Genomic DNA, 24,555 nt, shown 5'->3' with positions numbered 1-24,555 from the left:
CCTTGAGTTAACTTTCATGTCATATGTTATATTCTCAGCTTATCACTAACAGAAACTTTTAAATAAACTTGTACCTATTCCAACCATATAACAGCATCATGAAAATGAACACTGGAAGAAGCTAGCAAAATTACAATAAGCATTGTTATAGTAATGTGTTTCAGCAAAGTAATTTAATTTTAAGTAAGATCATTTTATCTCTTGTGATTTCAGCTCATATTATAATAAAAACAAAAATAGATGTTTCTTATCTGCCTCAGATATCATTAAAACATAAAAATCTGCCTGACTGCATAAATTCATTTCACGCTAACATCCTTCATCACATTTAACCGAATCTACCTAGGGCTTTCTTTTATAAAGAACAAGGGCTTTTCATTTTTCATTTATCTTACTTTATCTGATGCTATAATAGAATAAATCTTCATTATTTGTTTTCTAGAGAAAAGAAAAGGGAATGAAAAGTTCAGTGCATGGAGTTTATTGATTGCTCTCCTTACCCAAAACTCACATGGTATTAATGTAGTCTCTATAAATGGTTCATGGATAAATACATAGCATTTTGTGCATACTAAAAATAATGAAAATGGAAAGATTTTAACTTTATGTTTACATGAATTGCCAGTTTATCGAGAGTTATACACTTAAATTATGATACAGTAAACTCCTAACAGTTTCCCTTGGTATGTGAAACTAATGTTACTAAGTGCAAACTGACTTTGGGATTAAAATTATGTTTTGAATCCTATCGATGAATTCTTTACTTTTCCAAAAATGCATTCATGCCTCTATTGACAGTGGAAAGAATGCAAGAGATCTCAAGTCTTTTTTTTTTTCCTCTTTTACACATTCCAACTAAAAGAAAACTAAAAAAATCTCTACTCGTGGAATGCTTCTGACACCAAATGTTTGGGGCTTTTCCCACAGCAACCAATTCTCTCACCCCAGCTGCCTGTCCTACAATTTAATTCAACCCATTTCTGTCACTGACTACCTGGAGTTGAGCATCAGATCCCATAAGTTAAGGGCTCAGTCCCATAAGACTTCCCGTACTTCAGATACCAATTGCAAGTCTAAGCCTCCTGTATTTCTGACTTACCGGCTATAAATTGGGCATTCCCATGACTCCCTCCACATTTGATAATTTGCTAAAATGCCTCACAAAACTCAGGGTAGCACCTATTTACATTTACTGATTTATTATAAAGAATATGATAAAAGATACTGAACATCATCTGAACAGCCCATTGTGGAGGTACATAGGGCAAAATATAGAGAAGGAGCATAGAACTTCCATGCCCTCTCCCAGGCGCACCAGGCTACCAACACCTCCATGTGTTCACCATCCTGGAAGCTCTCCAAACCTTGTAATTTATGGATTTTTATGGAAGCTTCATCACATAGGCATGATGCATTATTAACTGAATCTTCTGCCTCTCTCCCATCCCAGAGGATAGAGGTGTGGGATAAATTGATAAATGATCTAGTCTTATATGGTCACAAAGTAAGGCCTGAACTGTAATTCATTCACTCATTCTAACACTTAAATGTGCAAATGATTATGAATTGGGGTAAAAAAAAATGAGTGGGCTATCTGGAGCCAATCAAGAGTTCCCTCATTAGAACAAAAGATGCTCCTATCACTCAGGAAATTCCAAGAGATTTAGGAGCCCTATGTTAGGTACTGGGGTTGAAGACCAAATATTAGAACAAGAGATGATCTTAGTACCCTTATCACTCAAGAAATTATAAAAGTTTTAGGAGCTCTGTCTCAGGAATCCAAGAAAGAGACCAAATATATATTTATTATTATGTCACACCAACCAAGAGCAAATCCTACCATTTCTACCTCCGAATATATCTTGAAAGTGCCTTCTTTTAATTTAAGTGTATCCCCTGGTCAGAAACAAGAATGTCACAATAGCTTCCTCATTGAGCTTCCTGCTTCCACTCTTCCTTACCTCCAATACATTCATAATGCTAAAATACTTTTTAAAATATATATCCTCATGTCATTTTACCACTTAAAACAATTGGATGAGTTTTTATTGTGCCTCTAAGGAAGTCAAATTTCTCCACATTGTCTGTAAGATTCCCTCGGGGGCTAGCCCTGCCTACTTTTGCAATCTCAGAACTTCCACATTTCCTCTTGCCTGCTGTACCTTGACCTTTGTTGCTTCCAGGTCTTGACACTTGTTTCCTCGTCCTTTAATGCTCTCTCCTCCACCACTTTCACAGATGGCCTCTCTTCACCCTTCGCTTGTCTGCATAATGCTTATTTAAAATTACCTCCTCAAAGAGATGGTTCTTTCTTCACCCAAACTTAGCAGCTCCCTCTCACTGGTTTTTCTCTCACTTTTTCCCATGGATTTTTTTACTACAATTCAAAATTATTTGTCCATTTAAGGGTTGGGATGAGTGAATGAATCAGATGAAGGCAATAGATTGTGACTATGTAAGACTAGATCATTTCTTGATTTATTTCGCAAATGTGGAGAACCTGTCATGGGCCAGATGCCAACCTGGGCACGGGACTCCCAGAGACAAGCCACTCGCTTTGCCCTCAACCATGATCCTGTGGCTAACATAGCTTTGTGAGCCGATAAACTGCTGTACAATGGAAGCGTGCTAGTAGTAAACACAGACGTGGAAGAATTAGTTTCTTTGGATTTCATGAGAGGATTCATAGAGAAAAGGACATTTCAATTGGATTCTAAACCTGCTACTCAAACTCTACTATATTGCATAGTTAATGAACACTGGCAGGATGAAACACCTTTGAAGGTGAGACAGCCTGGATGGCTCAGTCAGTTAAGCGTCTGCCTTCAGCTCAGGGCATGGTCCCAGAGTCCTAGGATCAAGTCCCACATTGGGTTCCTTGCTCAGCGGGGGGAAGCCTGCTTCTCCCTCTGCCTCCCGCTCCCCCTGCTTGTGCTCTCTCTCTCTGACAAATAAATGGATGAAATCTTTAAAAAAAAAAAAAAAAAGAAAAGAAAAGAAAAACACTGGGGCACCTGGGCGGCTCAGTTGGTTAAGCAACTGCCTTCGGCTCAGGTCATGATCCCGGAGTCCTGGGATCGAGTCCCGCATCAGGCTCCCTGCTCAGCAGGGAGTCTGCTTCTCCCTCTGACCCTCCTCCCTCTCATGCTCTCTGTCTCTCATTCTCTCTCTCGCAAATAAATAAAATCTTAAAAAAAAAATTTAAAAAAAGAAAAAAAAAGAAAAGAAAAACACTTTTGAAGGTATAAGCTAAAACTAAAAAAAAAAAAAAATCCTGCAATTAAAAACCATATATATTTTATAATTTGAGGAGAATACATACATTCCTCATGACCTGAGCCACAATCAAGGTTAGACACTTAACAAATTGAGCCACCCAGGCTCCCCAAAAGAATATTTTCAACATAAAATTATAAAATTGTTTTTAACATGTTGGTGTTGTTATATACTTAGGTTTTTCCAATACAGAAGTCTCTTTTAATGATTTGCTCTTTTTTTCTTGATAATAAAATATTTTTCCAGGAAAATGCTGAATAAATCTTTGCTGAAATACACTACATTGCTTTCTGCCAATGACCCTGAAGTAATACAGAATTTATACTTCAGTAGTTGCAATGCTCAAATTTGACAGGTAGTGCATTGTGTTTGATGATTTAAAAAAAAAAAAAATATGGCATAAGTCTAAGTGGTTTTGTGTTTAGTTTTGAGAGAAATTAATTGATTTAACATATTGGTGCCAAAGCACAAAGTCTAGACAGCTGATTTTTCATATTTTTAAAATTATTATTGCAGATGTCATTGTATCTAAATATATATATTTAAAGCTATCTGTATCTCCTTATGTGTATTATTTAAATTGCCATAAATAATGGAAATACAAAACAAAGCTATCCTGGAATAGGATAATTTTTAAAGTGGTGCTTTCATTTTGTTATGCAAATGTTGTCTACTATTCCCTTAGAAAGAATGAACTTATCCAGAACTTTTTACACAACATTCTCGTAATTGGAATTGAATTAGGGTTGGAAAACTACTTCTAGAGGAATCGGTAGTAATATGCATGTTCATTTATTTCATTAATGGAATATTTAATGAGCTATCAAATTGAGATTGAGGTTACTATTGAATGCCTGAAGTACAGGAATTATTTATTGAAAGAAAACCTCTGTTTTACTTGTTCATGTAGAAGTAGGAGAGTTGACCTGGCAATATGAACTATTATTGTAGAGCCTGGCTGAGTACCTGTTACATGAACTGCTACTACACCAAAAATAGGACTGTGTTGAAAACTAGCCTTTTCCTCTGGAATTAGTTTTAAATCTGCAAACTTATTTTAACTGTTGGTTGGGCATCTGACTCTTGATTTCAGCTCGGGTCATGATCTCAGGGTTGTGAGATTGAGCCCCGTGTTGGGCTCTGTGCTGGGCATGGAGTTTGCTTAAGAGTCTCTTTCCCTTTCCCCTGCTCTCTCTCTCTCTAATAATAATAATAATAATTTAGTTAATATTTCAGAATTCTTTATTATAAAAAGCAGGAAGAAAAAGAAGACGTTGAATATATAATACATTTGTTTTCAAGCAGGTCTACTTCTGCTTGAATCCAGAGGTGCATATGGAGGTCCCAGCTTCAAATGCACAACCAGATAAATAAAATAGATCCCTAGCCCCATTGAGTTATTGAACATTTAAATACACACCATAAAAGGTATGCCAAAAAATCATTCTATTCTTGGAATAGTTAGTTATCTAGTGTATACCTAAATTGTAATTTGCCAACAGGCTAACTGGCTACATTTTTGGTTTTTAAGAGTAATAATTTTTTCCTTACAGTTCTGAGTTTCGATATAAGTATCAAGTCATGTATGGCCACTACAAATCTTGGCATACTTCTGACCACTGGCCATCGCTGATCATCCTACATATCTGTTGTTTTGCCTGTTCTAAAATGTCACATAAGTAGAATATATGAGAATGTTCTTAACAGTTTTATTCATAGTATTTAAAAACTGGAAACAATCCAATGTGTAAATGCAATCTATGTGGATAAGATCCACAGATTTGTAATGTACTGAGCTGTCCTAGATTGTTGAGAAAAATTTAGCAGAGTGACAGATCTGTAACTTGGAGGAGAAAAAGAGTTGCCCTTTTATAAAGAATATCATCAAGAATTCTTAACACATCTTAATGAAATTAAAAATGAAAGGATGAAGAAAATATATTGATGAGGCTTGAGACCTCAGAGTTATGTGAGTAAATTATCTTTTTATTTTTTCAGTAAAAAACCCTATTTTTATGAATCTTTTTCAACTGAAGTGTCCCATAATAAACAAGATTAATTGCATCCTAGCCAGGGAGAATTCTGGTATCCACAGAATCAAAGATGAAAGTCAAAAATCACAGGATAGATTAGGAAAATAATGTCATCAATCAAAATTTGTCCCTTTAAGTTTGTTTAGCAAATAAATATATTGAACAAATTTTTCTCAAAGTCTACATTTATTATTGGATTCAATTTAACTTAACATTACTGGATAGAAGCAGCATTTTCAAAAGTAAAATTGTTTCATTATTTAACAAACACCTACTAGTCATCTATTTAGCAGTAGACACCATGGTATATGCTAGGATTATAAAGATACATCAAATACAACCCCTGACTTCAGGTAATCCAGATGATGATCGAGGATATAGAAAGGCACAAAAAATGGATATAACAGGTGATAAATGCGACAATACAGCATAAATCAATTCATGGATTTATTGACCTTTCTAAAAGCAGTTTCAGTATTAGGAGGAAGATTTTGGAATCCAGAGGGAGAAGAGAGAAATAATGCTTGATTTTAAAATTTGAGGAAAATTACGGTTTTTTGAAGTTTTAATTTTAATTCCAGTTAGTTAACATACAGTGGTACATTAGTTTCAGGTGTACAGTACATGATTCAACACTTCCATACATCACCTGCTGCTCATCACAAGTGTCCTTGTTACTCCTCATCACCTGTTTCATGCGTACCCCTATCCACCTCCCCTCTGATAACCATCAGTTTGCTCTCTATAGTTAAAAGTCTGTTTCATGGTTTGTCTGTCTCTAATCTCTCTCTCTTTTCCCCCTTTGCTCATTTGTTTTGTCTCTTAAAGTCCACATACGGTATTTGTCTTTCTCTGACTTACTTTACTTGGCGTAGGGTAGCTCTATTTTTAACTCTTTGAGGAACCTCCATACTGTTTTCCAGAGTGGCTGCACCAGTTTGCATTCCCACCAACAGTGCACGAGGGTTCCTTTTTCTCCACATCCTTGTCAAAACTTGTTGTTTCTTGTGTTGTTGATTTTAGCCATTCTAACAGGTATGAGGTGATATCTCATTGTAGTTTTGATATGCATTTCCCTGATGATAAGTGATGATGAGCATCTTTTTATGTCTTTGTTGGCCATCAGCATGTCTTCTTTGGAGAAATGTCTCTTCACATCTTCTGCCCACTTTTAATTGGATTATGCTATCAGTAGCTAATATTACAAACAAAATATACAGCTAGGGAGGGATCATTATTAACACTATTTGCTATAAATTCAAATTTTATTTTCTTCTTGATAATTGCATTTCTTATTGGTTTCATATGTGATCTCAGCATATCACTATTATTTTGAATTTATGATACAACTCATAAAGCACACATACCAGAGTAGGCAAACTATCAGTTCACCACTCTTCCTCTGTGGTTTGCTTATGCTTTCATTAAGGATATTCTCTTAATGTATGGATTGTTTGCACTAGGTTTTTAATGGCACTTATCCATTTTATGAAACTTAACTTTTGTCTGTATCTAATACATGTATCCCATGTGCATGAATTTGTTTAACAGAGCACAGGTAAGCAGCAGTACCTCACAATAGACTGAGAACCAGCCAGTAAATGAGAGAACTGTGTCCCACCCCTTTGAACTGTGGAGCTGCCATTCTCATTCAAGTTACCCTGCTTATCCTATGTTACTTCTGCATCATCTGACACATTGACTAAATGAGAGTGCACACATTAGCCTGTACATGAATATTAATATAGCCTATTTTATTTTTTCTTCTTTAGATTAAAAACAAGTATATTCAGAATTTCAAATATTTTTTCTTATGCCCCGGTGGATTGCCTTGTTCATCCTGTGAGGCAGGTGAATTCTATTTTGGAATCTATGGCTCTGATAAAGAGAAGTCTGAAGAAGCGAAGTGAGATGGCCCGATGTGAATTTTTGATCATTTTCATCACTGACCCAAATTTAGCAATAAAGTTGTACTGAGAAAGACTAAAGTCAGGAAGGCCAAATAAGAGGTTATTCTTTATTGTCCAGGCCAGAAACTGTGAGGTATGGCAGGAGTGATGATACAATAGAAATGAAACTCAAAGTTCAAGAGTTGGTGAATCATTAGTAGCTACTAAGGTAGGAGAAAGAACGAGGAATGACTTTCTGATTCCTAACTAAAGAACAGCTGTTGGTTTTGTTTTGTTTTTTATTTAACTTTCAGAACAAAGAATGAATTCTTATATGCTATGTTGCTTTATCCGGGGGGGGGGGGAGGGGGAAGTCATTGGTGGTTTTATTCTTTCCTGATACCATGCAGTATCTGTAGCAGTGTTTTCATTCATTTTATAGATACTCCCCTGGAGCCTAGACCTGCACTAGACACTGATTCTTTGCAAATATCAGATAAGGTTATCCTCAGGCCTGCATTCAATTCTTATTTAGTATGATTTTCCTAAAATGGAAAGTCAATAGTTTTTCATCATGAGAGTAAAAAAATGAGGATTATCTTCCCAATACATGATAAATGTTACATGGAAATATAGGCGACTTGTCTTGTGCATCCTGTGTTTGGTTCATTGATGCTGTGTGTCTTGCCTTTAGCTGGGATGACAGCAGCTCTGTGAGTAGTGGTCTCAGTGACACCCTTGATAACATCAGCACCGACGACCTGAACACCACGTCCTCGGTCAGCTCTTACTCCAACATCACTGTCCCCTCCAGGAAGAGCACCCAGGTGAGAATTGCCTGCTTTCTTTCTCCAGTGCTTCTCCCGGGTTTTTTCCTCAAACTATTTTATCTTAGATTAAAATATAGCACGGCCTCTGAATCTGATATAATTGTATAAACAGAAGCAGCTTGTGTATGTGTATTTTTTTCTATTGATTACAAGCCAACCCAGAAAGACTTATTGTACCATATCTCTTTTTATAACATTGATATTTTTAACCCTGAAAATTATTTTAATAGTCTCATTTTAGATAGTTCTTGATTAATTTTATATTGATCTCTGAAATAAATTACTACATCTCTTGAGAAATGGTAAATCAAGAATGAATATTAGATAATTAAGTTTTATCTTGTCCTCCTTTCCCTTGTTAAATTTGACATAGAAAATTCCTTCTGCTATATAGTATTTAATTGGGGTTTTCTGCACATATTTATTCTGACATTCTCTAATATGTGCAAGTGAGAATTATGTGGCTAAAATTAATGAAACTTAAATGAAGACATAGATAAAAATAGGAGTCTTTGGAATTCTTTTCAAATATAAATCAGTGCTGCTTTTTTTTTTTAACCAGTTATCTGAAGGTACATTCCAAGACCTGTTCACACTTTATAGACTTTTCTGCCCAAAGTTTCTTTGTAATATTTTCCTCATAGCTGAAGACAGATTCAGAGAAACGTTCTACAACAGACGAGACGTGGGATACTACTGAGGAGCTGAAAAAAACAGAAGAGGACTTCGACAGCCATGGGGATGGCGCTGGCAAGTGGAAGGGTGTTTCCTCCGGACTTCCTGAAGACCCCGAGAAGACAGGGCAGAAAGCCTCCCTGTCCATCTCACAGACAGGTTCCTGGAGGAGGGGCATGTCTGCCCAAGGAGGAGCGCCATCTAGACAGAAACCTGGAACGAGTGCACTCAAGACCCCGGGTAGGCTTGTCACTTCACAGCTGTTATGCAAAAGTGTTTTAATTTATGGTTTCCATTCCATCTTTGTTCTCTTTAATAATAGCTTTATTTTTAATTAAATCATATTCTTCTCTGTGTATTCTTTCCCATGTAAATTTCACACACTTTACCATGTAAGTCCACATGAATGTAACAATCTAGGCATTCTCCAGAGAGCACCATTATAATTTGGGGCTATTGAGTGTCTTTATTCTGCCATAGTCATTTCTGTTCATGTGGAAATAAAAGAAGTCTGCTTAATAAAAATAAGATTGCTTTCCTTCTGCCTTCCTTATGAAAGTTTGGAATATTTATGTTAAGTATGCCACTAATTTTCACTACCACCACTGAGAGGCAAGAGTAATCACACTAATGTAATGGGTTGGAATGCTGGAGAATTGAAACATCATTTGTGAATTATACTTTATGAAAGAAGAGAGTGAAAGACTTCTGCCAAATTGTGCCATCTTTTTTTTTTAAGATTCTTTCCCTATTTTTAAAATGGTGCCTAATTTTAAATAGTGCCACTTAAGTAGTGTTGTACCAGGGGACTCTAAATAGAAGCATCTTACTAGATATTCAAATGAATTCTTTTTCTAGCACTTAGCTTGATAAGATTAAGTGCTGTCCTGATAAAGGAAGAGAGTTGTGAGATATAAGACAGTAACAAACTGCAAAAATATGTGCTTTCATTTTATCTCCTTCATTACTCGTCACATTTCCTCTAGGAACCATGTTTTTAGAGCTTTGTACGCAATCCTCTCAATATACTAAAGCACATACCTCTTGAGATCTAAATAGTTAGGAACTGAAGTAATATGAAGATGTATTCACATTTTTACATGTCGTTTAAAGAAGAATTACTGTGTTAATCAAAATGTGCAGGCATGTATATTTGTGTATTTCTCATTCGTTAGGGAAAACTGATGATGCCAAAGCTTCTGAGAAAGGCAAAACTCCCCTGAAAGGATCGTCTCTACAGAGGTCTCCTTCAGATGCAGGCAAAAGCAGTGGAGATGAGGGGAAAAAGCCCCCCTCAGGCATTGGAAGATCCACTGCTCCCGGCTCTTTTGGATTTAAGAAACCAAGCGGAGTAGGGTCATCTACTATGATCACAAGCAGCGGAGCGACAATAACAAGTGGGTCGGCCACCCTGGGTAAAATTCCCAAATCTGCTGCCATTGGTGGGAAGTCAAATGCAGGGAGAAAAACCAGTCTGGACGGATCCCAGAATCAGGATGATGGTGTGCTGCACGTGAGCTCCAAGACCTCCCTCCAGTACCGCAGCCTGCCCCGCCCTTCAAAATCCAGCACCAGCGGCATCCCCGGCCGAGGCGGCCACAGGTCCAGCACCAGCAGTATCGATTCCAACGTCAGCAGCAAGTCGGCTGGTGCCTCCACCTCGAAACTCAGAGAACCCACTAAGATTGGGTCAGGGCGCTCGAGCCCCGTCTCTGTCAACCAGACGGACAAGGAAAAGGAAAAAGTAGCTGTCTCAGATTCAGAGAGCGTTTCTTTGTCAGGTTCCCCCAAATCCAGCCCCACCTCTGCCAGTGCCTGTGGGACCCAAGGGCTCAGGCAGCCAGGATCCAAGTATCCTGACATTGCCTCACCTACATTTCGAAGGTAAGAATGTGTGAAATGATGCAGGGAAAATAGAAAATGCTATACTGTAGGATACACAGAACCGTTTAATAAATACAAATAATCTATGTGTGTCCTGAATCCTATATCCTAAATATATATATGTGCCCTAAATATATGTTCTAAGGTTCATATATCTTAGCATCTTTTAGTTTCTGAGTACATGAGTTTTAAAAAGCTGATCTTATAGATAGCTGGGGGGCAAAAATGGTGTTCATTGTGAGAAATGCTCAAACTTCTCAGTCCCACTATCATTCTAATATTAGCAACACAAACAGCATTTATAAGAAACTTAAAAGCAGATGGCAACACTGAGGGGTAGTGATAAAATAATCGCTTGTAAAATTTCCATAGATTTCCATCTCTCCTTTCCACAGTTAAAAATAAAACAAAATAGGTCTTTGTGACTATGGGTATTCATTTCCAGTGTTTATGATCTTGCTGGCTCTTAGTGAGTCAATGATCATGAATGTAGATGAAATTGTTTTCCTTGTCAGAGATTAGATTGGACAGATTGATGCAGTACCATATCTTAACGTATTAAGGAAAATCAAGGTATGATATCCTGGACAGAATTTGAAAACATTTGGATGTTTCATATAGGATAATAACTCAGGAATGGACGAGATTTTGTAGCTTCATCAGCTTTCTTTGAAAGGACTCTGATAAGCAGAATAACTTGGCTTCTCTATAGGGACTGTCTTTGGTACTAAATATGTAGAGTTCTGCTGTGAGATATCCTTGTTTTTAAATACTAATATATTTTAAGTGGCAGGAAAATACATAGCGTTAAAGACTTGGGACAAATGGTTAAACCTCTCTGGGTCTGTTTCCTCATCTATGAAATGGTAGAGTATGATTTATAGTCCATTACATGTTAAGTATTTTTAATGTTTGTTTTTATTACAATGAATAAACCAAGAACCTTGATAACTGGGAAATAAAGGGCCTTGAAACATTTTCATTTCAAGCAATCTCAGATACATGATTGTTTGAAAACCGAGAAGTTATATTCCTCAGTAGAAATATTAATTCTGAAAAACTGGCTTTTTGTAATGTTGATTCTCACTGGAAAGAATAATGACTTGTAGTGGGAGTTAATGATTTCTGTTGCTTAAATAAAAGCCAATAGTGCCCTCCAGTGGCCCATTACCTATGAAACAATTTCTCATATTCGTCATGAAATATTTCACTCTAGGAAATATGGATTTCATTGCAACTTAATTAGTTAGTAACCATTACGCCATTACTTCATATCACTTTATTTCCATATTTACATAAATTCGATTATATCATCTGCTTCATTTACAAAACTAAAATGTTTTCTGAACTCCAACATCTGAGTTAGCACCAACTATGTTTCAAATCACTATTATAAATATGTACTTGAATAGCACTGGCAACTGACATAAAACCTTTGGTCTTTCTTGAGGAAAATGCACACCAATGAACATGTTGCCAACAGTGTCCAATCTTCTTTCTAACCAACTGCCCTCTGACCTTCACTCAGGCCACCAGATATGTAACATAACCTCCTAAACCTTGCCTTAAGCATTCCTTTTAGTTAAACTGTTAAATGAAAAAAAAGAAAAGAGAAAGGAAGAAAGAAAGAACGAGAAAGAAAGAAAGAAAGAAAGAAAGAGAAAGAAAGAAAGAAAGAAAGAAAGAAAGAAAGAAAGAAAGAGAAAGAAAAAGAAAGAAAGAAAGAAAGAAAGAGAAAGAAAGAAAGGAAGGAAGGAAAGAAAGAAAGAAGAGAAAGAAGAGAAAGAAAGAGAAAGAAAGAAAGAAAGAAGAAAGAGAAAGGAAGGAAGGAAGAGAGAGAGAGAGAGAAAGAAAGAAAGAAAGAAAGAAAGAAAGAAAGAAAGAGAAAGAAAGAGAGAGAAAGAAAGAAAGAGAGAGAGAAAGAAAGAAAGAAGAAAGAGAAAGAAAGAAAGAAGAAAGAAAGAAAGAAAGAAAGAAAGAGAAAGGAAGGAAGGAAGAGAGAGAGAGAGAAAGAAAGAAAGAAAAAGAAAGAAAGAAAGAAAGAAGAAAGAAAGAGAAAGAAAGAGAGAGAAAGAAAGAGAGAGAGAGAAAGAAAGAAAGAGGAAGGAAGGAAGGAGAGAGAGAGAAAGAAAGAAAGAAAAAGAAAGAAAGAAAGAAGAAAGAAAAAGAAAGAGAGAGAAAGAAAGAAAGAGAGAGAGAGAAAGAAAGAAAGAAGAAAGAAAGAGAAAGAAAGAAAGAGAGAGAAAGAAAGAGAGAGAGAAAGAAAGAAAGAAAGAAAGAGGAAGGAAGGAGAGAGAGAGAGAGAAAGAAAGAAAGAAAGAAGAAAGAAAGAAAGAAAGAAAGAAAGAAAGAGGAAGGAAGGAAGGAGAGAGAGAGAGAGAGAGAAAGAAAGAAAGAAAGAGAAAGGAAGGAAGGAAGAGAGAGAGAAAGAAAGAAAGAAAAAGAAAGAAAGAAAGAAAGAGAAAGAAAGAAAGAGAGAGAAAGAAAGAAAGAGAGAGAGAGAGAAAGAAAGAAAGAAGAAAGAGAAAGAAAGAAAGAAGAAAGAAAGAAAGAAAGAAAGAGAAAGGAAGGGAGAGAGAGAGAAAGAAAGAAAGAAAAAGAAAGAAAGAGAGAGAAAGAAAGAAAGAGAGAGAAAGAAAGAAAGAGAGAGAGAGAGAAAGAAAGAAAGAAAGAAAGAAAGAAAGAAAGAAAGAAAGAGGAAGGAAGGAAGGAAGGAGAGAGAGAGAGAGAGAGAGAGAGAGAAAGAAGAAAGAAAGAAAGAAAGAAAACAAATTTTAAGTGTTCTATACCGAATGCGTAGAAGTTGTTCCATTATAATGGATCTGTAAATAGGGAAGAGCAAGTGTGCTCAAGCGCTTTAATTTTCTCTGGAAAGGTTCTCATGATCCCTTACCCTGTGGAAGCCAAGGCTGTTCATGTGTGATCTGCTTTTGTTTTGCCCCTCTCCCCGCACCCCCGGGTGCCCGCCAGTGCCGACTCACGCGTGTGGCGGTGGGAGAGATGTTTTGGCGCCACATCAAGAAGTGCGAGCGTGTGAAGTTCATGAACGCAGAGACGGGAGTGCTCGGTAGCTCGGTACGCCGAAGCACGCTCGGCTCTGTGCACTGTAACCCTAAATATTACATGCGGATATCAGTCTCTCGGAACAACTGAAGTTGTTATTTGTTTTTCTTTTAGGTTGTTTGGTGCCAAGGCAGGTGGCAAATCTGCCTCTGCACCTAATACTGAGGGTGTGAAATCCTCCTCAGTAATGCCCAGTCCTAGTACCACATTAGCGCGGCAAGGCAGTCTGGAATCACCGTCGTCCGGTACGGGCAGCATGGGCAGTGCTGGTGGGCTGAGTGGTGGCAGCAGCCCTCTCTTCAGCAAGCCCTCAGACTTAACTACAGACGTTGTAAGCTTAAGTCACTCGTTGGCTTCCAGCCCGGCGTCGGTCCACTCTTTCACATCAGGTGGTCTCGTGTGGGCTGCCAATCTGAGCAGTTCCTCTGCCGGCAGCAAGGACACTCCGAGCTACCAGTCCATGACTAGCCTCCATACGAGCTCTGAGTCTATTGACCTCCCCCTCAGCCATCATGGCTCCCTGTCTGGACTGACCACAGGCACTCACGAGGTGCAGAGCCTGCTCATGAGAACGGGTAGTGTGAGATCTACTCTCTCAGAAAGGTGAGCTTTCCCAGAGGCATCGGTGAAGTGTTCACCCCATCCTCCCCACGCGGTGCCTACCCTCCTCCCCCACCAAAGTCCCTTGATGTCGGTGGGAATGCCACTCTGCAAAGGAACATAAAATTGAAGGGATGGAAGACTAAGGAGACCGGGCCTTTTGTTTGCTCTTACTACCAAGTTCGTAGAAGAAGAAAAAAAAAAAAAAGCCATGAAGAATAGGATAATTGTATAATTAAGTTTCTTAATATGAATGTGTACATATGTACCAAACAGGCAATTTGAATGAAATTCAAAGCATGGGTTTATGTATTAAATGATGTCTTCTCAAGACGTGTTAATGATCTGGCCTCAGCTCCAAGACGACATAGCTCCTTATGATAATTTGAGCTTTTTTAAAGACCAAATTTAAATGGGTTCTACAATTATGCTCTGAGCAATATGTTAAGTTTGCTTTATTAGCACTTCTGTAGGGAAAGAGCAAAAAGATCACTGGGGAATCCTAGTTGAATTGGAAAAAAAGTCAATTGTCAGATTTGAATTCTTAGAGAAAATTAATAGCACTAGTGATATTTTTAATAGGCCCTTGAAAAAAAATCGTATTACAAGGTGTTTCCCATTGGTTTAAGCAGTTGTGTGTGTGTGTGTGTGTGTTTTTAACTTACAATGAAAAACATAAAGAGGCATTCCTTACCGAATATAACTACCTGAAAGTGTCACTGTTAACCAAAATGCCTTTAGATTCTCTCACCCCAAAAACCCGTTCTCAGGTATTTTGGTACTAACTCTTTCCCCCTGGGAAATGTCCCGAAATTGCCTCTTTTCCCGGATAAACTTAATGTTATTTGTTTCCTGACACACCTGAAGCTTTTAAAAATGCTCCTGGCCACATGCCTTAGTTGTGTCACTTGTGAAAGTACCACTGCCCACTGAAAATGCCTGGTATCGTTCCCTAAGCTTTTGTTCAGTCTGATACTGAGGATGACGTATCACCTCTTCTCTAGACTTCCAGCTTTACTCGCAGATTCATTTTTAAAACATCGACTAAAGCTCTTACCTAGACTCTCACCACATTGCAGTAGTTGTCCCCAACCCAGAGTCTCCCGTTGCTCTTCCGTTTCTCTTGCCTTCATGAAATGCAAACCATCGCTTCCATCCCACTGTACCTCCCAGCCCCCTCATGGACACGGACAGCCATGCCCATGAGACAACCCCCGATAAAAGAATTTTTGAACTGAAATGTTTATGCTTGGTAGTTCTTATGGTGGGCTGCTAATTACAAAATAGTATTTTTCTTCATGAACAAAAAACTGGGCCAGGAGACACAAGACAAACAGCTGGGGAGATAGAGACTAACGTGTAGGTGTTTGTATCCATGTCCCCTCTAGTTTTGTCATTATAGATAGCATACGTAAAGACCAACTACATACACGAAAACATTGGTTGTAAGTACTATTTCATTTAAGTTTTTATCTCAGAGGTTAGGCTTCCTACGGCACCTCGGATTTGAGTTTCCACACTTTAAGGTAAATGGGCACCTTCAATATGTCATTTTCAAGACTTATAACAAGTAAATCCAATTCTATTGAAAATCTGTTAACAACCTATAGTTTTAATGTATCTTTGATTGTATACTGATATGCGAGGAATCCAAATAACAATTCATAACCACACTGCAAATAGGTCATTATTTATTAACCCAAGTCACCCTCCAAATTACTGTTTTTTTTAATCACCAGCATGGCTGCAATAAGTTGACCATTTAGCCATCAACCTATTTCTCTGGTCTTCAGATATTAAAAAATCAGAAAAGTAGACAAGTAACTATTTGTAACAAGTAATCTTCAAATCAAACCAGAGTATAAAATTGAGCTTTATAGATACAAATACAGTGTTAATATTTTACTTTACCTATATTTTAGCAGAAGTCAACATACATTTTCCCTTAGAAATACACTGGCAAATATGTAGTCACTTTTTTTCTTTAAGCAAATCTTGTTGTTGATCAGTTTTTGAAATAGGCTGGCTTTACAAATGGGAGTGTTCCAGTATTAAAAATAGCCAGATAAACAATTTTTCTAAAGTAAACCTTAGGCTACTTTAAAATAAATGCATATTTTGCCCTTGATTCTTAGTGAAATGTATTGGTGAATATTAAAGTGTGTGAAAAATAAAATACTTTCATAGGTATAATATATGATATAAATATTAATTAGTTCCAGGAAATTACTGGATCAAAATAATTTTTGATATGAGAGGTTGTACTTTTTCTTTCTGGGGAACAAAATTGCAGGCAATAGCAACTTATTCTAATCCTTTAAGTACATTCAAGAAAGTTTATGATCTATTGAAGAGGAAATAAGCTCCTATCAGAAATCCGGGCTTCATTAAAATTAAGCAGTCAGCGGAATGTTGGGAATGCTAAGGAAACCAAAGAGCCATACCTGACAGAGGGTGTGCTAACGTGTAGGTATTGTAAGCAAAGTAATTAAAGTGATACGATAGAGATGTGTATAAGTTCGCGACTTACCCGTTTGTCTACAATCTCAAAATATTTTACCGATATATTCGTATCTTAATATTATTGAATCAATAGTTAAATAGATTTTAACTTTGCTCAAATTCCTTTTTCATTAAAATGCCATGAAATAATAAATAACCACAAAAAGTTCTTCAGTAATTTTCCCTCCAGCTGCTCCAAGTCATTGGTGACCCTTGAGCCATAACCAGTTCCCAGTTATTTTGTTTAGTTTGTTTTGCTTTTTGTAACCTAACCAAACTTTAAAAATCATCTAAAGTAGGGCGCCTGGGTGGCTCAGTTGGTTGAGCGACTGCCTTCGGCTCAGGTCATGATCCTGGAGTCCCGGGATCGAGTCCCACATCGGGCTCCCTGCTCAGCAGGGAGTGTGCTTCTCCCTCTGACCCTCCTCCCTCTCATGCTCTCTGTCTCTCATTCTCTCTCTCAAATAAATAAATAAAATCTTAAAAAAAAAATCATCTAAAGTAGTAACCAACTTTACAAATTGCTGGCTTGTTTGGAAATATCTGATCGAGGAACCCTGCCTTCACAATCCTGCAGAGCATCCATTGGCTTTAGACAGACAGGGCCTGACCTCCTCAGACTGTTGCCTGACATCCCCCTCTGCCTCCTTGCCACTGCTTGCCTGGCCCTTGCAAGCATAAGAGTGTGTGACCTTTCAGGGTGTGTGGAAAGTGTCTACAGTATAAAACCATTAGTTTCCGGAGTCAAACAGATATTTCTACTTAGAGTTTTAACATATCGGTAAATTTAAATGTATTCTGATTTTTCTCTCATTAAATTCTCTGCGTGATATAAACATGTGCACTTTATACAATTGATAATTTTGGCAAACGATGCTTTAATAAATCTGCACGCATGAAAAAGATAATCTTTAAAATGGCTGGTGACCCTATGAATGCTTTAGCACAACTGTAGTTCATAGTTATAGGTTTTTCCTATTTGTTCAATCTGATTCCTTTTTGTTTGCTTATGCACAGTATTAAAAAACCTCATTTAGTCAAAATGTGTACTAGAACTGGCGTCTACATAGCAGAGTAATTACCTTATGTGGACATTCCCAATAAATAAAGTCATATAATGTCTTTGGTTGCTTTCTACTGCAGTGCTAAATAATGGAGTACACATAGAAGAAAACATTTTAGCTTTGGTTTTGAGTGATTAATTTTCAAGTCAATGTGTTTGCATTTGTGTTATATCATCCCCATTATGCGTATCCTGTGTATTTATTTTTGACCATTGGAGGTTCTACTGGAAGAGAGCTATCATTCTTCAAATTCAAATTAATTGTATTCTTTGGTTATTCACATGCCAGAAGTTATAACAGAAACCGTAGACTTGTCCCACTTAGCTGTTGACACCCTCTTCTATTTTTAGAGAGGCCACTTCTCATTTTCTCCAGACACATCCTTTCATCCCTTTCTACGACCAGTTGAGAATTCTTTAAAATAGAGACTGATAAAACTTATAACCTTTTAAATACCTAACTTCGAATTTCCAAAAGATGGCATAGTTCAATTCTATTAAATATTTAAATAAATGGTACCAGAAACGTTACGTGTCAAGCAGGTATTTATTATATATTATTTTTCTCTTCTATGCAAATGGAATAGACCTGCCTTTGTTTTTATTAAAAATAATATGAATACAAAAATTAAGTATTAAAAGGTGTTTTATATCTCCTCTGCCCATTAGAGGTTGTCACTTTAACTCAGGGAGAGCAGATCTATCTGATTTCCACCTATGACTCTCCTGCATTTGAAATCACAGTGAAAGTCTAATCAGTTGCACAGGGAAGCAAAAACTACCATAGCGGTAGGTAAATAGAACCTACAGGGGAATTATATCAACAAATGACTTAATCTACCTGCTCATAATCCTGTCACTAAATTATCACCAAATGTGTTACAACAATAGACATCTGGTCACCTTTGATTGGCCTTTTCCAATAAGTTAAGCATTAAATATGTGTTACAAAAATTTTATTTTGTGGAGTTTAAAGAACCATTTTTGTTGGATGTGTAATTTGGAGGTTTTGTTTGCATTATGTCCTTAGGGGTTTTCTTTGTTTTAACAGCATGCAGCTTGACAGAAATACACTACCCAAAAAGGGACTAAGGTATATATTTCTTTCAGCACAATTGCTGCCTTTCTCTGTTGTTACGTAAACTTTGTGTGCTCTCTCTCCCTCTTTCTTTGTTTGTTTGCAATGAAGTATCTGCCATTGAGGATGGCATCACTTTTAATCCTGATATTTTCTCTGGCCTGAGGAGTTGGTGAGATAAGCCTCCGGTAGAGATACCAGTAGAGGTCAAGACTAAGTAAATTAAATCCAGTCTAATATCATTATTTGGGGAGCAGCAATTTTTGGTAGATTTCAGAACTCACTTCTATAAATTAAAATAAAATTAACTTCCCTAACTTTTGCATCTTGGAGGCATATGCTTGCAAAACCTCAACCCATATAGTCTACAGATGTGGCCAGTTAATGTTGAAAGGTTGAAGGATGCTCTAATTTGAATCAAAGAAAATATATTTTCATCATCAGAGGACAAATACTATAATTAAGGTATGAATTTTTAAAGAATCCTTTTGGTAAACACTCAAGAGTTTTCATTTCAGTTTTTCAGGAGTGCTAGTCAATTTAGATACAAATTAGTCTAGTATAACATAGTAATCTCAAAATCATCATTTAGTTCATCATAAAAACTAAAATGAAAATTTAATCCATGGCCTTCCTTTACTATACACTTTTATCTGAGGAGAGGATGTAAAATGAACTGCTAATAGAGGTATAACACATATGAACTTAATGAGTTAACTGTTCTTTGATGTTAAAAATTTACTTACTCTGGTGAAAATGAGCACTGGCCAAATAGGTCTTTCCCTGTTATCCTTTTTCTTGCCAGTCCCTTAGTAATAACAAACAGCTTGCAATTATTCCATTTCAAGATTTTGTTTCAGAAATTTATTTTCCACTAAAGTGAACCCATTTTTTTCCTTTTTTTAAAAAATCTAGACATGATGTCAAGTGCCATTTTAACCAAATAAATGTGTTTTTTTTTATGTTTTCCTTTTTTTTTTTTTTTTTTTCAAAAAAAAAGATCTGTCAATTTGTGTTCCATTTCCTATGCTTTTCTGTGGCCATCACACCAGTTCCCTTGGCTCCTGGCCTAGCACTGTCTACCATATTTAGTCTGTGCTTTCACCCTCTTCACATCCTTCCAAGCACTGTGCTTTTGAGTCCTTCTCAATTAACTTGGCTGTCTGCTCATTGCTTATGATTTTCAACTACATATCTCACAGAAGCATAATTTTCCTTTCAAAATCCTTTATTTTTTTTTTTCCTGTGAGATTCACACAGATGGTGTCAGATCATCTGGAAGAACTAAGCAATTATAATTAGATTCAATCTGTTTGAGAATGTTGTTCAGTCTGAATAGTAAGCTCCTCTCAATTGTTTTCTTGTCCTGGTATTGCCTTGCCCTTATAGATGTGCTTCAGTGTCTTAGCTGTGCTGTTTTGCAGATACACCCCATCATCTCGGCAGGCCAACCAAGAAGAGGGCAAGGAGTGGCTGCGTTCCCATTCCACTGGAGGACTGCAGGATGCTGGCAGCCAGTCCCCTCTGCTCTCCCCTTCCGCCATGTCATCTTGCACCACAGGAAAATATCACTTTTCCAACTTGGGTAAAATATTCTAAACACAATTTCATCTTGTTCCTTTGACCACCTGCCCTCATGGGAGCGCTGGGATCTCTCCATAAAATGTGTTCACTTAAGGAAAAGATAGAGACACCTTAAGAGTACCTTTTATTTGTTTAATGGCTGGCCATTCACAGAATACTTTCCAAATGATATGCAGTTTATGCTCATGACCACAACTTGACACAGGTACTACTGTTGTGATTTTATAGTCTAGGATCCAGAGGCACAGAGAGGTCATTTCACTCATAAGGGTGAGTAAGGGCCAGAGGCAATAATTGATCCCAGAACACCTGACTTTAAGCCTAGAGGGTTTTCTCAGAGTCTTCTTAAAAAACAATAAAACAAGGGTCCCTGGGTGGCTCAGTTGGTTAAGCATCTGCCTTTGGCTCAGGTCATGATCCCAGGGTCCTGGGATCAGGCCCCATTTCAGGTTCCCTGCTCAGCAGGGAATGTGCTTCTCCCTCTCCCTCTGCTTCTCCCTCTCCCTCTGCTTCTCCCTCTCCCTCTGCCTCTCCCCCAGCTTGTGCTCTCTCTCTCTCTCACTCTCTCTCTCAAATGAATAAATAAAGTCTTAAAAAAACTATTAAAAAAAGCAACAAAAATTCTCCTTGTCCTTTGTTTAAAATGTTTTTTTAAATCCTTAGCAAAATTTATCATACTTTTGTAGAAAAACAAAATATAAATAATTAAGAAGAAGGAAAAAGTAATTCCATGACTCTTAAGATCACTTCTTTACAGGTGATCAAAATGAATACCACTTCAAAACTCTCCTTAAAATGAATATGAGTATTCCCTGTGAACATTTTTGGGTAAGTGCAATGAAAAAAAAAAAAATGACAGATTTAGCCATTGCGTTACTTTGTGCTTAGCATCATTTGTATTAAATGTAAAATCATTTGTATAAATGTCACAGAAAACATAGGGAAGAGTGACAAAGTAATGAAAGAAGTCTAAAAATACCAGTTCTAACTTAATAGATCCAATTCTTTTAAAAATAGATTTCTGTTCTATAAAATCACATATAAAGTAGTCTCATTATCTTGTCTAGTAATGGACTCACCGATTTTCCAAATTCTTCAATCATTTGGACTTTTCAATTTTTTCAACCTTTTAGGACACTCACGGCTCTTTCTCTTCTCTTGTAACTCTTCCTGCTTTACAGATTAAAACTTTGGCAATGGAAAACGATTTTTTTGGTCATGGTTCCATATGAGCTAATGAATCCCTATCAAACACCAAGTTTTTGCTGCTGCATCTACACAGTGAGGGACTTCTTTGTCTCATAATGGCAACAGATGGTATAGTTTTTACTTACTTTGAATTGTAATTATAAAATATAGCAAGAAGCTTAAAATTTTTACTTCAAAAAATAAATTGAAAATGTTTTTTATAGAGTCATAGGAATATGAAATAAACTCTAATTTTATGCAACATCTGAAACAAACCCAAACCACCTGAAATGCTGAGTTTGCTAGGTATCTTATGTCTCTTATCAATCTTTTTAATACTTGACATTAATTTGACTAATTGAATCCTTATCCCATTATTTTCTCATTTATATTATTCTGATTAAATCCATCTGTTCCGTTATTATTTAGAGAAAAATGCTCACCACTTACTATGTCTGATCTTGACAAAGTCAATTTCCTCATCTGTGAAATGGATCCAAAATACCTAGGTTTTATTATGGAGGGACTAACTTATGTGTACCAAGACTCAAGAGAGTATAAGACCTCATAGACCTTGCTACCTCATCATTTTTATTGGAAAGCATGGCTTATGTTATCAGAGACAATAGCAGTGGATTTCAAATTGACCTTACTGCCTCTACCATCATTTTCAACATTTGCACCCATTGGGACTTATAAAGACCTTCCGATACATGTCGACACATTCTCATGTGCCCACCCAAATTTCATAAGCATACATAGCTTCAAATCAGGTGTTCTGAGGTCTCTATGCTGTATTATTTTAAAGAAAAAAATGACCAGTTTTAAAAACATGAAAATTATTTTTTTAGAACTTTTTATTTTGAGGTGCCTGGGTGACTCAGTCGGTTGGGCATCAGACTCTTGGTTTCGTTTCAGGTCATGATCTCAGGGCTCATGAAATTGAGCATGGGGCTCTATACTCAACACAGAGTCTGCTTGGGATTCTCTCTCTCTTTCCCTCTGCCCCTCCCCTAACTCAGGTGCTAGCTCCCTCTCTCCCTCTCTCTCTCAAATAAATCTTAAAAAAAAACCCAAAACACCTTTTTATTGATTTCCAGATCACCTGAATTTATATTTACTAGGCAAGACTGTGGGTACTATTAAAATGTAATCATAACTAAAGATTATTTTATTATTAAATTAAAAAATATATCAAATGGAATTTTTTAACTTGAATATGGATAGCATTGTCCTGCAGTTCACTTTGGTCATCATTTGTCTTCAATTTAATCATTATCTCTTCTGAATGATCAGCAAGTGATTATTACTAACATTCAGCAATTGCAATACCTGTGTTTTTTCTTTATCCTTTCTACTTATTAAAATATCTTAATACATATAATTTTTAGAAATATTACTGTAAAAAGTAATGTATAACGAACAGAAATTTAAGATCACTTCAGTTACATCATTATCAGTAGAGTAGCATGAAGCTATTGCCAAAGTAAGCTGTGGTTTGTGGGTAGTTCCTGGTATGTATGATACCTGTAATGGAAACATTCCACTCAAGAAAGTGAATCAGAATATAACTTATGGAAACAGAATACATCTTTGTTTGAAACTTTATTGGTCATTGCCCTTGTGAGCATCTCATAACCTGGTGAGACTCACTGTCATCTTCCCATGAGTGACAACAATTACTCAGCTTCACTTTTCACCATGCTGCAAGAGTTAGTATGTAGAAGTATTACTATCAGCCTCTCACCTACGAGTTCTTTATATTTGTTGGACCCTTTTGCATACAGAGTATTGTTTAAAGAACTTTATAGGGGAAGTTTCTATGCTTTTGCGTCCAAGGGTTCCTCCACCTTGAATGCCCTTCTACTCCTCTCTCCATATTCACTTTTTAAGCTATTCAGAATTAACCCCCTTCTTCTATACTCATGAAAGCATAGAACCTGAGAGATGGGAGACACCTATCTCTGGTTCAATTATTCAACTATTAGTTAAATACTTAAGACATCTCTAGCTTCTTCTCTAAACCCACCCATGACAGAAACTACCTGAATCTAGAAATATCACACTTTGGAAGTTCCTCTTTTAAAAAAAAAATCAAATAAAATTTTCTTGAATTGCTACCTAGTTCCTAGTGATAGTCCCAGATTCCACAAAATAAGTTAAAATAAGCTTCCATATGAATATTCTTATTTTAAAACAATATCATAAACTCACTAGCTAATATGTCTGGATATAGTTGCAAAATCAAAGAGAGATCTTGAGGTATTTAAAAACCCACTCCATATTTCTATCAGGTCCACTCTCCTCAAATCCCACAAATCAACATTTAATGTAGTAAAAACAGGGGTTTTGTTCTGAAATATAATTTAAAGTCAGCAGCCCCCTTTTCCCTAACATATGGTCATATCTATATCTCTCCTTTTAGAAATTTGGCTATATCTCTGAGCTTGGAATGAGTCCAGAGGTCATTTATTCTGCCATTTTTAAAAATTATAATTCATGAAAAAACTGAAGGGTAGATATTGGGATATTTGCCTGAAGCAAATGGAAAGCAAAGCCAGTTTAGAAGCACTGTGCTAATTTGTGTACCATTGCTGAAATTCTATTTGTCTGTCATATTTTTGTCCTATAATTTTTCTTCATTTATTTACCTATTAACTTTTCTACCTTTCAGTTACCTCTGCTAGTAGCCATTGTGGAAGTCAGGGCCATGCCATATTTATCTTTCTATTATTCAACCACAGCCCCAAAAAAGCAGACCTGTCATAGACATTAATGTAACTGAACATTCTTAAATAGTATGGGTATAGTTTCAATGGAGAAGCTATCAAAAGTGTCTGTAAATGCAAACTATTCACTTTAAAATTCACTGTAATCCTCATTATTTCTT

General features: G+C 36.7%; 1 protein-coding gene across 7 annotated transcripts in view; it reads left to right on the top strand.

Annotated features, from left to right (window-relative positions):
* Positions 1–24,555, top strand: part of NAV3 (neuron navigator 3) — an 803,480-nt gene that overhangs the window by 701,974 nt on the left and 76,951 nt on the right. For 5 of the 7 annotated variants that reach the window (XM_064590847.1, XM_054506909.2, XM_045872917.3 and 2 more), the window contains 6 exons: positions 7,893–8,025; positions 8,673–8,943; positions 9,879–10,587; positions 13,765–14,253; positions 18,867–18,908; positions 20,318–20,478. In XM_064590847.1, the coding sequence (XP_064446917.1) occupies positions 7,893–8,025; positions 8,673–8,943; positions 9,879–10,587; positions 13,765–14,253; positions 18,867–18,908; positions 20,318–20,478 (1,805 nt within the window). The remainder of the gene's footprint in view (positions 1–7,892; positions 8,026–8,672; positions 8,944–9,878; positions 10,588–13,764; positions 14,254–18,866; positions 18,909–20,317; positions 20,479–24,555) is intronic. The other 2 variants (XM_054506908.2, XM_045872919.3) reach the window with 2 other exon arrangements.

The sequence above is a fragment of the Mirounga angustirostris genome, unplaced genomic scaffold (genome assembly GCF_029215605.1).
Source record: "Mirounga angustirostris isolate CCGP_5_RB_7025 unplaced genomic scaffold, mMirAng1.0.hap1 SCAF_5, whole genome shotgun sequence".
Lineage (NCBI taxonomy): Eukaryota > Metazoa > Chordata > Mammalia > Carnivora > Phocidae > Mirounga > Mirounga angustirostris.
Note: the sequence above shows the minus strand (reverse complement) of the source record. Positions and strands in the feature narration are given on the sequence as shown.